Source organism: Tasmannia lanceolata, unplaced genomic scaffold (assembly GCF_043159265.1).
Source record: "Tasmannia lanceolata isolate RefF3 unplaced genomic scaffold, GAP_Taslan_0.1 ptg000005l, whole genome shotgun sequence".
In the NCBI taxonomy this organism is placed as follows: domain Eukaryota; kingdom Viridiplantae; phylum Streptophyta; class Magnoliopsida; order Canellales; family Winteraceae; genus Tasmannia; species Tasmannia lanceolata.
In genome coordinates this window covers 17,862,505-17,874,640 of record NW_027518682.1, presented here as the reverse complement: position 1 = coordinate 17,874,640, position 12,136 = coordinate 17,862,505, and the positions used below count along the sequence as shown (strand labels likewise).

General features: G+C 38.4%; 2 protein-coding genes across 2 annotated transcripts; both read right to left on the bottom strand.

Annotated features, from left to right (window-relative positions):
* Positions 1 to 240: 240 nt before the first annotated feature.
* On the bottom strand, positions 241 to 2,733 carry LOC143876761 (transcription factor MYB1-like). The gene is made up of 3 exons (XM_077378457.1): positions 2,509 to 2,733; positions 2,240 to 2,369; positions 241 to 1,087 (listed from the first exon to the last, which is right to left on the bottom strand). Exons 1-3 carry the CDS (start codon positions 2,633 to 2,635, stop codon positions 607 to 609), a joined length of 738 nt encoding a protein of 245 aa, XP_077234572.1. The 5' UTR covers positions 2,636 to 2,733; the 3' UTR covers positions 241 to 606.
* Positions 2,734 to 8,229: 5,496 nt separating this feature from the next.
* Positions 8,230 to 11,072, bottom strand: LOC143876760 (protein FAR1-RELATED SEQUENCE 5-like). The gene is made up of 2 exons (XM_077378456.1): positions 10,860 to 11,072; positions 8,230 to 10,096 (listed from the first exon to the last, which is right to left on the bottom strand). Exon 2 carries the CDS (start codon positions 10,081 to 10,083, stop codon positions 8,536 to 8,538), a length of 1,548 nt encoding a protein of 515 aa, XP_077234571.1. The 5' UTR covers positions 10,084 to 10,096; positions 10,860 to 11,072; the 3' UTR covers positions 8,230 to 8,535.
* Between the last annotated feature and the right edge of the window lie 1,064 nt (positions 11,073 to 12,136).

Genomic DNA, 12,136 nt, shown 5'->3' with positions numbered 1-12,136 from the left:
TCTTACGTAAAGTAAACTATCATAAAAACCAAAGTTATGGAAGCAACATGTGCAATTATAAAAAGTACATGAATAAAAAGTACAAACATATATAATAAGGGATTTTATTTATGAAAACCAAAGTTATGGAAGCAACATGTGCAATTATAAAAAGTACATGAATAAAAAGTACAAACATATATAATAAGGGATTTTATTTATGAAAACCAAAGTTATGAAATCAACATGTACACCCGGCCATCAAAAGAAAATGAATCACTCCTCATTTATTAATGAATAAAAAGTACAAGCATATATAATAAGGGATTTCTAGCGTCCATCGCAAAAGGCATTTCGCGGATGGTTACATCAAAGTCATCTAGCTAGTTTTTAGCCCTTAACTAGATGTAGTACAAGAGATCTAAAGAACTAAAACTAGATGTAGCACAAAATATTCTAATTCGTCCAATTCTCCTGACATTTGCTGGTAAACCACTTAAATCACAAGTGCCATGAAACTTGGTACATGTGTTTCTAATTTTTATGGTTACCAAGCTTTCTTGAATTCTTGATTAACTCGTCAGGACTAAAACTCGTATGAGTCAATGATTTACTAAACTCATTGCATTAGATTATTGGCTTTTGTTCTGTGCCCAGTAGATCCCAAAAGTTCCCATTCATAAGCAAATTATCCCATTCACCTTCTCCCTCAAAGCCTTGAAGCACAAACGCTGCATCCAACTCCCCTCCTGTTCCACTTCCCGAGCATGATGTGCCCTTATCTTCTTCTCCATCCTCAACCAACAGACTCTTCCACCATAATATAGACTCTTCTGGAGGCGATTTTGGTATCAAATTACTAACAGTTTCTTGTGGAGTAGCATTTACAGGGCATCTCAACCACTTCGAATTACTGGAGAAAGTCCAAGGTTGAGGCTTTATAACTTTGTTCTTCATGGTTATACTCTTGTCTTGGTTGTTCATGGTTATACACTTGCCTTTCTCCATGTCCGAGCGGGCCGCAAGCTTTTCACTCAAATGTGAATTCCAATAGTTCTTGATATCGTTCGCCGTCCGACCCGGAATTCTACCCGCAATTAGTGACCACCTGATGGAAAAATAATTGAGTTTATACTTGTGATTCTACTGGTATAAGGGCCTCTCTGGATTCCAAGAATGGATTTGTTAGGGACCATCGCGAAAGGCATTTCATGGACCGGCTGTTGCATGAGAGAGCACTAGCAGCCACCTCAGATGAATTAAATGAATGAGACAAAATCTGAGCCTATGTGGCGGCATGCAACAGCGTGTCTGCAAAATGCCTTCTGCGATGGTCCTTAGCAAATCCCATAGAAAAATGGTCCTTGAAAAAAAGAATGTTACAAGATAAACATCTAGAGGAAGGAGCTCTGTGAGGAGCTTTTGCCATCTCTCTAAGTTACACTTATTTGTAAATGGGACATTAAGGCCTCTTTGGGAGCTACTAACTAAGATGTAAAACTATGTGTAACCCTTACGTAGATATAAAATAGTATATATGCGGATAAGACTACATGCAAACAGTATGCAGATAAGATTACATGCATATAATAATATATGCAAATATCTAGTGGTGCAAATGGGACATTAAGGCCTCTTTGGGAGCTACTAACTAAGATGTAAAACTATGTGTAACCCTTACGTAGATATAAAATAGTATATATGCGGATAAGACTACATGCAAACAGTATGCAGATAAGATTACATGCATATAATAATATATGCAAATATCTAGTGGTGCAATTTGGGGGTTGGAATCAACCCAAACCCCACCCGATTTTATGGTGAAAGTTCAACCGGAATTCCCAAAAAGCATGTCACGCCCTGACCCCCCTAGGTAAATATTGTCTAGTTCTAGTCCTGTCCTCTGAGATGCTCAAAACGTGTCTACACATGGAGAGAGAGGTCCACATATATAGCCCAGTCACTTTCTCTCCCTTTCTGATGTGGAATTCTACAAATCAAGCCAGGTATCCAAATAGATCCTAAAAGTGACATTAAATCTGAACGTATAAAAAAAAATTAAGAATTTTTTTGTGGAAAATGAGTTTATTAATTTTCCATTGTTTTTTATTTTTACAAAATAAAAAATATTGCTTGTTTTCAAGGAAAACTGCAAACCTACTAGACCTTGGAAATTTTCTTCAACATTATCGAAAATATTCCTTTCGGATTAAAAATATTATCTTCAACATTATTATCCATGGAACTTTTAACGTACTTGTTGCCTAAGAGCTTATGAAGCCTGATGATGAGATCAATCTCATCGCTTTTAAATTCTCCCCGCTTGATGTCGGGGTGGAGATAGTTCAACCATCTCAGTCTACAGCTTTTACGACATCGTCTAAGACCTGCAAATTCAAACAAAAATGAAATGTATATATATTTTTAATTTCTCAAGTACGTATTACTATATCACAGAACCTACTAATTAAGTAACCAAGTCTTTTCTCTTATTATCATGCTTTGAATGCAAGGAACTCCCATTACCTGCCCTTACAGGAACTTGATGCCATTTCCCTTCTCCATACTTCTCTATGCATTTCCTTAGAAGAAAGTCTTCTTCTGTAGTCCATGCTCCTTTTCTAACCCCATATCGTTCAACGCTCGAACCCATCTCTCTCTCTCTCTCTCTCTCTCTCTCTCTCTCTCTCTCTCTCTCTCTCTCTCTCTCTCAGAGCTTATTTACGCTTAGAAGCTTCAAGTACTTCTATGGCCTTCAAAGGACCTTTATTTATATGTTGAAGAATGGATTTTGGGGCATTCATTTGGAGATGACGTGCAACTGTAATAAACACAGGTCAAATTTTCCCAGTCTGTGTCGAAGACAAGAAAAGGGCTCGTCAATCATTAACCAACTACCAGTCCATCTTACATTCTTACTCATCGAAGAGTAGTGATTCAGCTCAGCTCTGCTGAATGAAAAGCTCAAGGGATAGCTTGTCTTTTCTCTTGAAAATCTTTCAACGTATATATTTCTTGGCCCACGTGAATACTATATACCATAGAAAATTATTGTTAAGCATTTATATACCTTGTCCTATTCCATTCTTACGACTTCTTGTGGACCCACTCTGGAGTTTGGATGATCCGCCTATTGGTCACGATCCGTTCAGTTCCCTTATCAGTTCCAGTGTTTTTAGGTCCTGATTTCCATATATAATATGGGTATGAATCTTACAAAAATACCCCTTGTAAATAGACGTAAATGATAAAAAAATGAGAAGGGTATTTTCATACATTTGCAGCCTCCGTTTGGTTCTAGGATGCCTAATCGGATTTCTTGGCTATGTATGGATCCAATGGACATGTTTGAATCCAACTGTTGTCCTCAGATCATGTATTAATGTTCGGACCTTCTGGGTTCATTGGCAACCCTAGCCCTAGCCATTTTATTGGTGGCTTGGTGGCAGGCAGGTGGGGGAGCAGACCCCGATTCGGTATCAATCATCAGTTGGACCTATAGTCTCTCACGTATAAGGGTGTCAATTTTGGCTCGGGCTAGAAAGCTCGCTCGAGCTCGGCTCGAATCCTTAACGAGACGAGTTGAGCCGGCTGGCCAGGCTCGTTAAGCTTAACGAGCCGAACCAGGGCTAAGCCAGGCTCGGCTCGTTAAGGATTTAGTATATATATATATATATATATATATATGAGGAAAGGGTTTCTGCTAACATTAGCATAAAACAAGGTGGGCCCACATTGTTGGGGGGATCCAAAGCATTCATTTGGAAGGCCCTTTCATGGATTGGGTGTCCACAAAAAATCAGCTCCATTGGATCATCTTAGGGTGTCCATTTGTAGGGTGAAAAATGGGCAGATTAGTGGACAAACAACATCTGTTCATTTCACCCCCACAAATGGACAACCTATGATGATCCAATGAAGCTGATTTTTGGTACACACCCAATCCATGATGGAGCCCTTCAAATGAATGCTTAAGATCAACCCGAGCTCGGCTCGTTTACACCCCTACTCACGTATGACACGTGTATGGTACAGATGCACTCGCCTAACAAAGAGTCCACCATATCATACAAGTGTATCTTCAGAAGATTGTCTCATCTATTGCTCTTCTTAAAAAGGTAAATTGGAGAAGGGTACATAGGTCTGCTTAACAGGGAAAGAAAGAACTAGACACCAAAGTGAAGCTGATCTTCTACCCTTTTTACCTTTCTCTACACCTCTATGTCTAGACCTGACAAGAAGTGACCCGGACCTGTGGGTCGACCCGGCTCGCCCGTATTTTCCTGGTATGGGTCACTCATTTGTGGCCCGTTTGAAAACGACACGCGGGTCCACCCGGCCTGTAAAAACCAGGCCGGTCCCGGTGGACCCGCGAGTGCCTGTAGAAGAGTAAAACAACATTTTATATATTTTGGGCCTTTTTCCCATAGTTTTCATATTTTCATGCATTTTTATCGTAGTTTTTTCCGTAATTTTTCTATAGAGGTACCTTCTTTCAGTATTTTTTCCTTAGTTTTTATAATTTGAAACATTTTACACGTAATTTTTTCAAAACTTAGTACGCTACCCGCATGATTATTATTGCTAGCCACCTTTGCAGAAACGTACTTCCCCCATCCTTTACAGTTTGTACCACCTCAACGAATAAGACTAATTTGCCAAAAAAGTCAACATAAATGGCTATCGTCACATGATCACATGCAATTGCAAATGATGGGTGCGAAGTAGTCTTTGGCGAAGGTGGCTAGCAAATCCCTATAAAAACAACAAAAATCTTAAAAAAATACAGGAAAAAAAAACAAAAATTCATTAAAAAAAATGAGTGACTCACAGAGTCACAGCTCCACTTGGCCGATACGGGTGGGTCTGGGTCAACCAATTAGTGACCCATAAATTTTCGGGTCAATTTTGGACCGGCCCGGCCCACCTTTTTGCCAGGTCTATTTATGTCCGTATATTCTTCAACACTAGTGTCCAAAAGCCAAAGCCAAGATTTCAAACACGTCCCTTGTTTCAAATGCAGCAATCAGGGTGTTAGCTTGATAGGGATGATGATAAGAAGAAGATCATGATCATCCTAATCCTAATCAAGCTATCTAATCCAACTCAACTACCTAATGTACCACCACACAATCCAACGGCCAGATCATATGAGATCTGATATTCTCTAACACAGGGAATTAAGAAGCAATTGACATTGGTACTATATGGGAATTATGTTGCAAACAATCTCAATCATACACCTGGATAAGTTACTATGATACAGACCATTCATCACTTGGTTTAAACCGAAACATATATCAAAATGATGAGATACATGTTTTGAACCATCTATTAAACAAAAGTCCAATAATGTGGACCTTTGGATCATTTGATTAGGGGTCCATCAACCCGAACCCAACCAATTTAAGGTAAAAGCTGAATCAAAATTCCCAAGAATCAACCCTAGATGTGTTAGAAAAATTGATGTGCAAATCTGTAATTTAGGATTCGAGAATACCTTATAACAAATTAATCTCACAACTTGAAGACAGAGATCAAAAATATTATTTTCTACAATAATAATCTGTAAAGGAAAAAGAAATCGTTGGATCACTTATCGAGTTGAGGCACGAAGAATCTTCGTTGTCTTTAAGGCAAATCTCGCCCCCACTATGAGGAATCAACGGTGCAGATGGGCGTCTCGGCGTATGCCTCCAGGATACAACAACTCTCGCTCCAGGGGTGTGCACTCACGCAGCCCGGATGCCTAAGAACTCGCTTATATTTGCCAAAAGCCTTGAGCAGAAAACCAGAGAAAAAACCAGAGAAGAGAAAGAGCAGAAGAAGAATCCGTCAAGAAAATCTTTATGTTTTCTCTAAAATTGATTTATATAGAAAGGTAATCGACATGTTAGGGTGAAACGTCGCACTCTTTTAGTGCGTGAGAGACGTTTTCCAAACGGTCACTAAACCACGATTAAGGAATCTCAAACGGTAAAAAAAGAGTTAAAACAAAATTAAATAAATTCTTGACTGTTAAAAGGAAAAAATAAATAAAGAAAAAGAAAAGCCTTAGGTCCACGTGCGCGGCCGGCCGAGCCGTGCCGGGCCGGGCAGCGCGCGTGTGTGGTAAGATCAAAAGGCCACCGGACCCAAGTGGGCGATCTGTGCGCGTAGGATCCCCATGACCTCTTGCTTATTCACAAGGTTAAGAGAGTAAAAGTATATATATATATATATATATATATATATATATATATATATATATATATATGAGGAAAGTGTTTCTACTCGGCCGAGTAGAAAAGCTTATCTACTCCTCCCTTTAAAAAGTACAGTGGGCCCACACATTGTGGATGATCCAAAGCATTCATTTGATAGGTCTTATCATAGATAGGGTGTGCCCAAAAAATCAGCACCAAAGGGTCATCCTAGCCCTTCGTTTTGTTGGGCCTTGTAGAAACAGAATGGACGCATCTTACGCATCTTACACAATGCGTCCATTCTGTTTCTACAAGGCCCAACAAAACGAAGGGCTAGGATGACCCTTTGGTGCTGATTTTTTGGGCACACCCTATCTATGATAAGACCTATCAAATGAATGCTTTGGATCATCCACAATGTGTGGGCCCACTGTACTTTTTAAAGGGAGGAGTAGATAAGCTTTTCTACTCGGCCGAGTAGAAACACTTTCCTCTATATATATATATATATATATATATATATATATATATATATATATATATATATATATATATATATATATATATATATATAGAGGAAAGTGTTTCTAGTGGGTAGTGTAGGAAAGCTTATCTACTCCACCGTTATTAATAACCGTCCGATTATAAGTGTTCCGATCGAAACCGTTGAAGATATAAAGATATAACATGAGAAGGTGGGTTTTGTAAACAACAGAAACACGGTGGATTTTGGGTTTGGGTTTTCGACCGAACGACCGACTCTTCTCCCTCGCTGGATTTTGGTCTTCTCCCTCGCTGGATTTTGGGATTCCGATCGACGACCGACGCACGCCTCCCTCTCTCCCTCGAGGTAAGCTTCGGATCACCACTTTTTTTTTCTTTTTAACCCATTTCTGTTGGGTTATTGTTGTTTTTTGGGTTTTTTCTGTTGAAACCCACATAAAACCCACCAGAAACAAACCCTCGGTTTTTTGAAACCCATTTCCAAAAAAACCGAGGGTTTCTGTTGCCTTTCAAATGGGATTCATTTGGGTTTTTTGGGTTGAAACCCATTTCTGTTGGGTTTAAGCTTTGGTGATCCAATAGAAACCCATTTCTGTTGCTTTGGCCGGCAGAAACCCACATAAAACTCAATACAAACCCTCGGTTTTTTTAAACCCATTTCCAAAAAAAACGAGGGTTTCTGTTGGGTTTGAAATGGGTTTCTATTGGGTTTTTTATTTTGAAACCCATTTCAAAAAAAACCGATTTTCCAATTTGGGTTTCTGTTGGGTTTTTTTTTTTCAAACCAATTTTAAAAAAAAACCGAGGGTTTCAACTGGGGTTTTTTATTTTTATTTTGAAACCCATTTCAAAAAAAACCGATTTTCCAATTTGGGTTTCTGTTGGGTTTTATTTTTTCAAAACCATTTCTGTTGGGTTTCTGTTGTTTTGAAACCCATCTAGATCACCACTTTTCCAATTTGGGTTCATGTTGGTTTTTTTTTTTCAAACCAATTTAAAAAAAAACCGAGGGTTTCAACTGGGGTTTTTTATTTTTATTTTAAAACCCATTTCCTATTGCCTTTGAAATTGGGTTTTTTTTTTGAAAGCCAATTCTGTTGGGTTTCTGTTGTTTTGAAACCCATCTAGAACCATATAAGTTTTTTCAATTCAATTGAGTGTCCTCTGCTGAAATTTCTGTTTAGAGTGTAAATCGCAGGTATCTCCATTATTGCCTCTGAGATAGCAAATAATCGCAGGTATCTCCATTATTGCTAGTAATTGTGAATTGCTACTGTTGAAGTTATCTCCATTCTTAGATCGTCTCTTTTCTCTAAGCAATAACAACACGTTAATTTCATTGTGGATGCTGTCCATTAATGGATCAATGATAGGAACATTTATCCTTGCTTCCTTCTTTTTTAAATGGATTTACTCTCTGTGAATCCTCTTTTTTTTTATTGGTGTTCTGTTGCTTTATGCTTAAATTATTATTTTACTCTCTGGAATCTTTTTTGTTTAATTACAGACGCATCAACCATGGCATCTTCAAGCAACACTAGTGGCATCTCACATGGCGTACAACCAACAGCCATAAATTGTTTTTGTAATAAGCCAGCAGTTCGAAAAATTACACGGAGCAACATAAATAATAACCAAGGCCGGCCATACTTCAAATGTGCTGGATACCTAGTTGAGTTACAGATGAGATATTCATTGTTTTGATAACTTTTTTGGTAAGTTGAAATTCTAAACAGCGTCAATAACATGCAGGGCCACACGTGTAAATATTTCGTCTGGGCTGACCTTCCGTTTGATGGGAACGAGGCAGGCTGGGAGTCGAGTTTTCACCATAGACGCGAAGGCAGAACGATGGAAGACCGCATCAGCGTTCTTGAGAATGATGTAACGATGCTGAAGAATGAAGATTCCATTGTTTCACAAATTCTGGTAGAGTAGTGCTCTGATTAACATATCCATCAAAGAATGAATTTATGCTTTCGCTACGCGAACTAGAAGTCATGCCAGCAGTGAAAGTCTCTCTAAAATACGCTGGCACCCAATGACTTCGTAGCTCCCACATTTTTGCAAGCCAATTGTTTTCAGCAATCCCATATTTATCCACGAAATTTTCCCATTCTTTCTCACAATCAGGTATTTCTCTCTTATAAAACCACCTATTATAATCCTTACAGAAGTCAGATTCAGAATCTCGCATGCCTGCACAATGCTCAATCAGATGCCTATGAATGTGCCACGAGCAAAACCTATGACGGGTTTTCGGAAAAATATTTCTAATAGCATTTCTCATCGCCACATCCATATCTGTAATTATACAACCCGGAGCTACCCCAAACATACATTTCAACCATTGTTGAAATAACCATGTAAATGTGTCCTCTTTCTCATCTGCTAGCAACGCGCATCCGAATAGAGTAGACTGCCTGTGGTGGTTAACTCCAGTGAATGGTGCGAATGGCATCAGAAACCTATTCGTCTTGTATGTGACATCGAATACAATTACGTCAGCGAAGGTGAGGTAAGCATTCCTCGCCCTTGAATCTGCCCAAAACATAGATCTCAAGTTCCCAATGTCATCCATCTCCATCGCAAAATAAAAATTTGGATCTTCAGCTTGTTTCTCATGGAACTGTCGAGCTATTAGGAATGCTTCTTGCCCCATATTGTTACGCCTACGTACCCTCAAATGGGACACCACCTGATTTGCTGTGACGCCACTGCCACCACCAGATGCCGAAGTACACACCCTAGCAATGTTACAAGGCTTAACCCCATGGTCACTGAGCTTCTCCATCAAATTCTTACAAACCATATTCTTCACGAATTTATTATGTGAACGATGCATTCCTCTTCTGGTAGGAGAGGTAAGATCATGACAATGTTTGGGTTCAAAACTAGTCACAACCCACTTATCTTTTCTCTTTTTAATCTCCAACTGTGCCTCACAGCCCTCTCTTACAGGGCGGCGTAACTTCACTGCTTTTCCTATCTGTCTCTTGTCTTTAGTATTTTTGAAACCCTCTCTCTGACAAACAAATCTCCTCGTTATCACTTCTAAATTTTTCTTTGACTTATTGGTCTTGTCTTTCCGTACACCAAACCCTGCAGCCAAACCATAAACATTATAGAACTCGTACGCAGCTTCTGGGGTTTCAAACTGCTGATTAAGAAAGGGTTCATTAGCTACACTTGTCCCTCCATCATCCTTATTAGGAGTAGTAACGACACCACTACACCCCTCCTCGTTATCAACATAACCTACAACACCCTCATTCGGAATTTCCCCCTCATTCAACATATCTAATTGATTGCCATCAACTTCATTGTCATCAACCACAACTAAACCATTACAGTCGACTTCATCAATCAAATGCCCACAAATTTGCGACACATTACTATCCATCACATACATACAACTTCAGCACCTTTTAATAACAAATACAACAATGATTTAAGACTCATACAAACAATATAGAAATTTGGACAGAACATCTGGCTTGGAAAAGAGAAAATTCAATTATTTTATTTAAAAGGGTTTTTTTTGAAATGGGTTTCAAAAAAAAAAAAAAAAAACCTTGGAAAATCGGTTTTTTTTGAAATGGGTTTCAAAATAAAAATAAAAAACCCCAGTTGAAACCCTCGGTTTTTTTTTAAAATTGGTTTGAAAAAAAAAAACCAACATAAACCCAAATTGGAAAAGTGGTGATCTAGATGGGTTTCAAAACAACAGAAACCCAACAGAAATGGTTTTGAAAAAAAAAAACCCAACAGAAACCCAAATTGGAAAATCGGTTTTTTTTTAAATGGGTTTCAAAATAAAAAACCCAATAGAAACCCATTTCAAACCCAACAGAAACCCTCGTTTTTTTTGGAAATGGGTTTAAAAAAACCGAGGGTTTGTATTGAGTTTTATGTGGGTTTCTGCCGGCCAAAGCAACAGAAATGGGTTTCTATTGGATCACCAAAGCTTAAACCCAACAGAAATGGGTTTCAACCCAAAAAACCCAAATGAATCCCATTTGAAAGGCAACAGAAACCCTCGGTTTTTTTGGAAATGGGTTTCAAAAAACCGAGGGTTTGTTTCTGGTGGGTTTTATGTGGGTTTCAACAGAAAAAACCCAAAAAACAACAATAACCCAACAGAAATGGGTTAAAAAGAAAAAAAAAAAGTGGTGATCCGAAGCTTACCTCGAGGGAGAGAGGGAGGCGTGCGTCGGTCGTCGATCGGAATCCCAAAATCCAGCGAGGGAGAAGACCAAAATCCAGCGAGGGAGAAGAGTCGGTCGTTCGGTCGAAAACCCAAACCCAAAATCCACCGTGTTTCTGTTGTTTACAAAACCCACCTTCTCATGTTATATCTTTATATCTTCAACGGTTTCGATCGGAACACTTATAATCGGACGGTTATTAATAACGGTGGAGTAGATAAGCTTTCCTACACTACCCACTAGAAACACTTTCCTCATATATATATATATATATATATATATATATATATATATATATATATATATATATATATATATATATATATGGCCACTCTCATCCTCTCACACTTCCCATCTAGGACTAAAGTTTTCTCATGACTTTAGTTTTTTTGGAGGGAAGCCCAAAAGCATACATATAATGACTCAAAACACCCAATTGTAGGTTTGAATTACAAAAAGACTTTTTTCACATAAAAAGTCAACAAGATGCACCCCTACATTTGTATCCTGATAATATATAGATTATGTATCCACGTGTCAGATGGAGATTGGTGCTGCATGGTATCCATGTTATCCGCTAGAGATATTTGGCAAATCAATGATAATTGGCAAATCATTGCATGGTATCCATGTTTATGAATCATTAAAAGCTCAATTTCGAAAACAGAAGCAACCTTCAATGATTTGTCATAGGTCCTCTCGGTCATTGAAGGACCGCTCAATTTCGACAGGTAATTTACACAAGGGGACCGCATATGTAGCTTCATTTGTCCTACATCTTTGACAGAAGAGAAAATAGACCAACCATTTCCTAAGGATGTTTTCTTCATTTTTACAAACCCATGTCAAATTGACAGACACCTCTTCTCTTCCTTTAGTCCTAATTGTGTACAACCTATGTAGGACCTATGACACTCTAATGGATGGTGATCCCTTGATACTTCTTAACAAAAGGGGTGGAAAATGGAATGCAAAAATATCATTCCTAATTTTCTTTGATATATAGTTTTCAAAATTGTTAAATTTTTTCCAAAATTTCTAAAAAAATTTCCAACTTTTCTAAAATTTTTAGAATGTCTTACTTCCGAATTTAAAAACTGATAAAAAGAGGGAATTAAGACACGTGTGTCTCATCTGCAGGCAATGTCTGGCCTGTCCACGTGTCTGTTATTGCCTTATTCCAGGAAAAATTGCCAATGGGAGACATGAGAATTGCCAACTGGGGACACAATTTTGAGAAATTGTTAAAGAGGGTTG

Bases quoted from the DNA above. Each gene is read 5' to 3' on its own strand.
- LOC143876761 (XM_077378457.1), bottom strand. From the start codon at position 2,635: ATGGGTTCGAGCGTTGAACGATATGGGGTTAGAAAAGGAGCATGGACT. The intron at 2,370-2,508 runs GTAATGGGAGTT...TTGAATTTGCAG, and splicing joins TCAAGTTCCTGTAAGGGCAG to GTCTTAGACGATGTCGTAAA. The intron at 1,088-2,239 runs GTACGTTAAAAG...TTTTTCCATCAG, and splicing joins CATAAGCTCTTAGGCAACAA to GTGGTCACTAATTGCGGGTA.
- LOC143876760 (XM_077378456.1), bottom strand. From the start codon at position 10,083: ATGTATGTGATGGATAGTAATGTGTCGCAAATTTGTGGGCATTTGATT.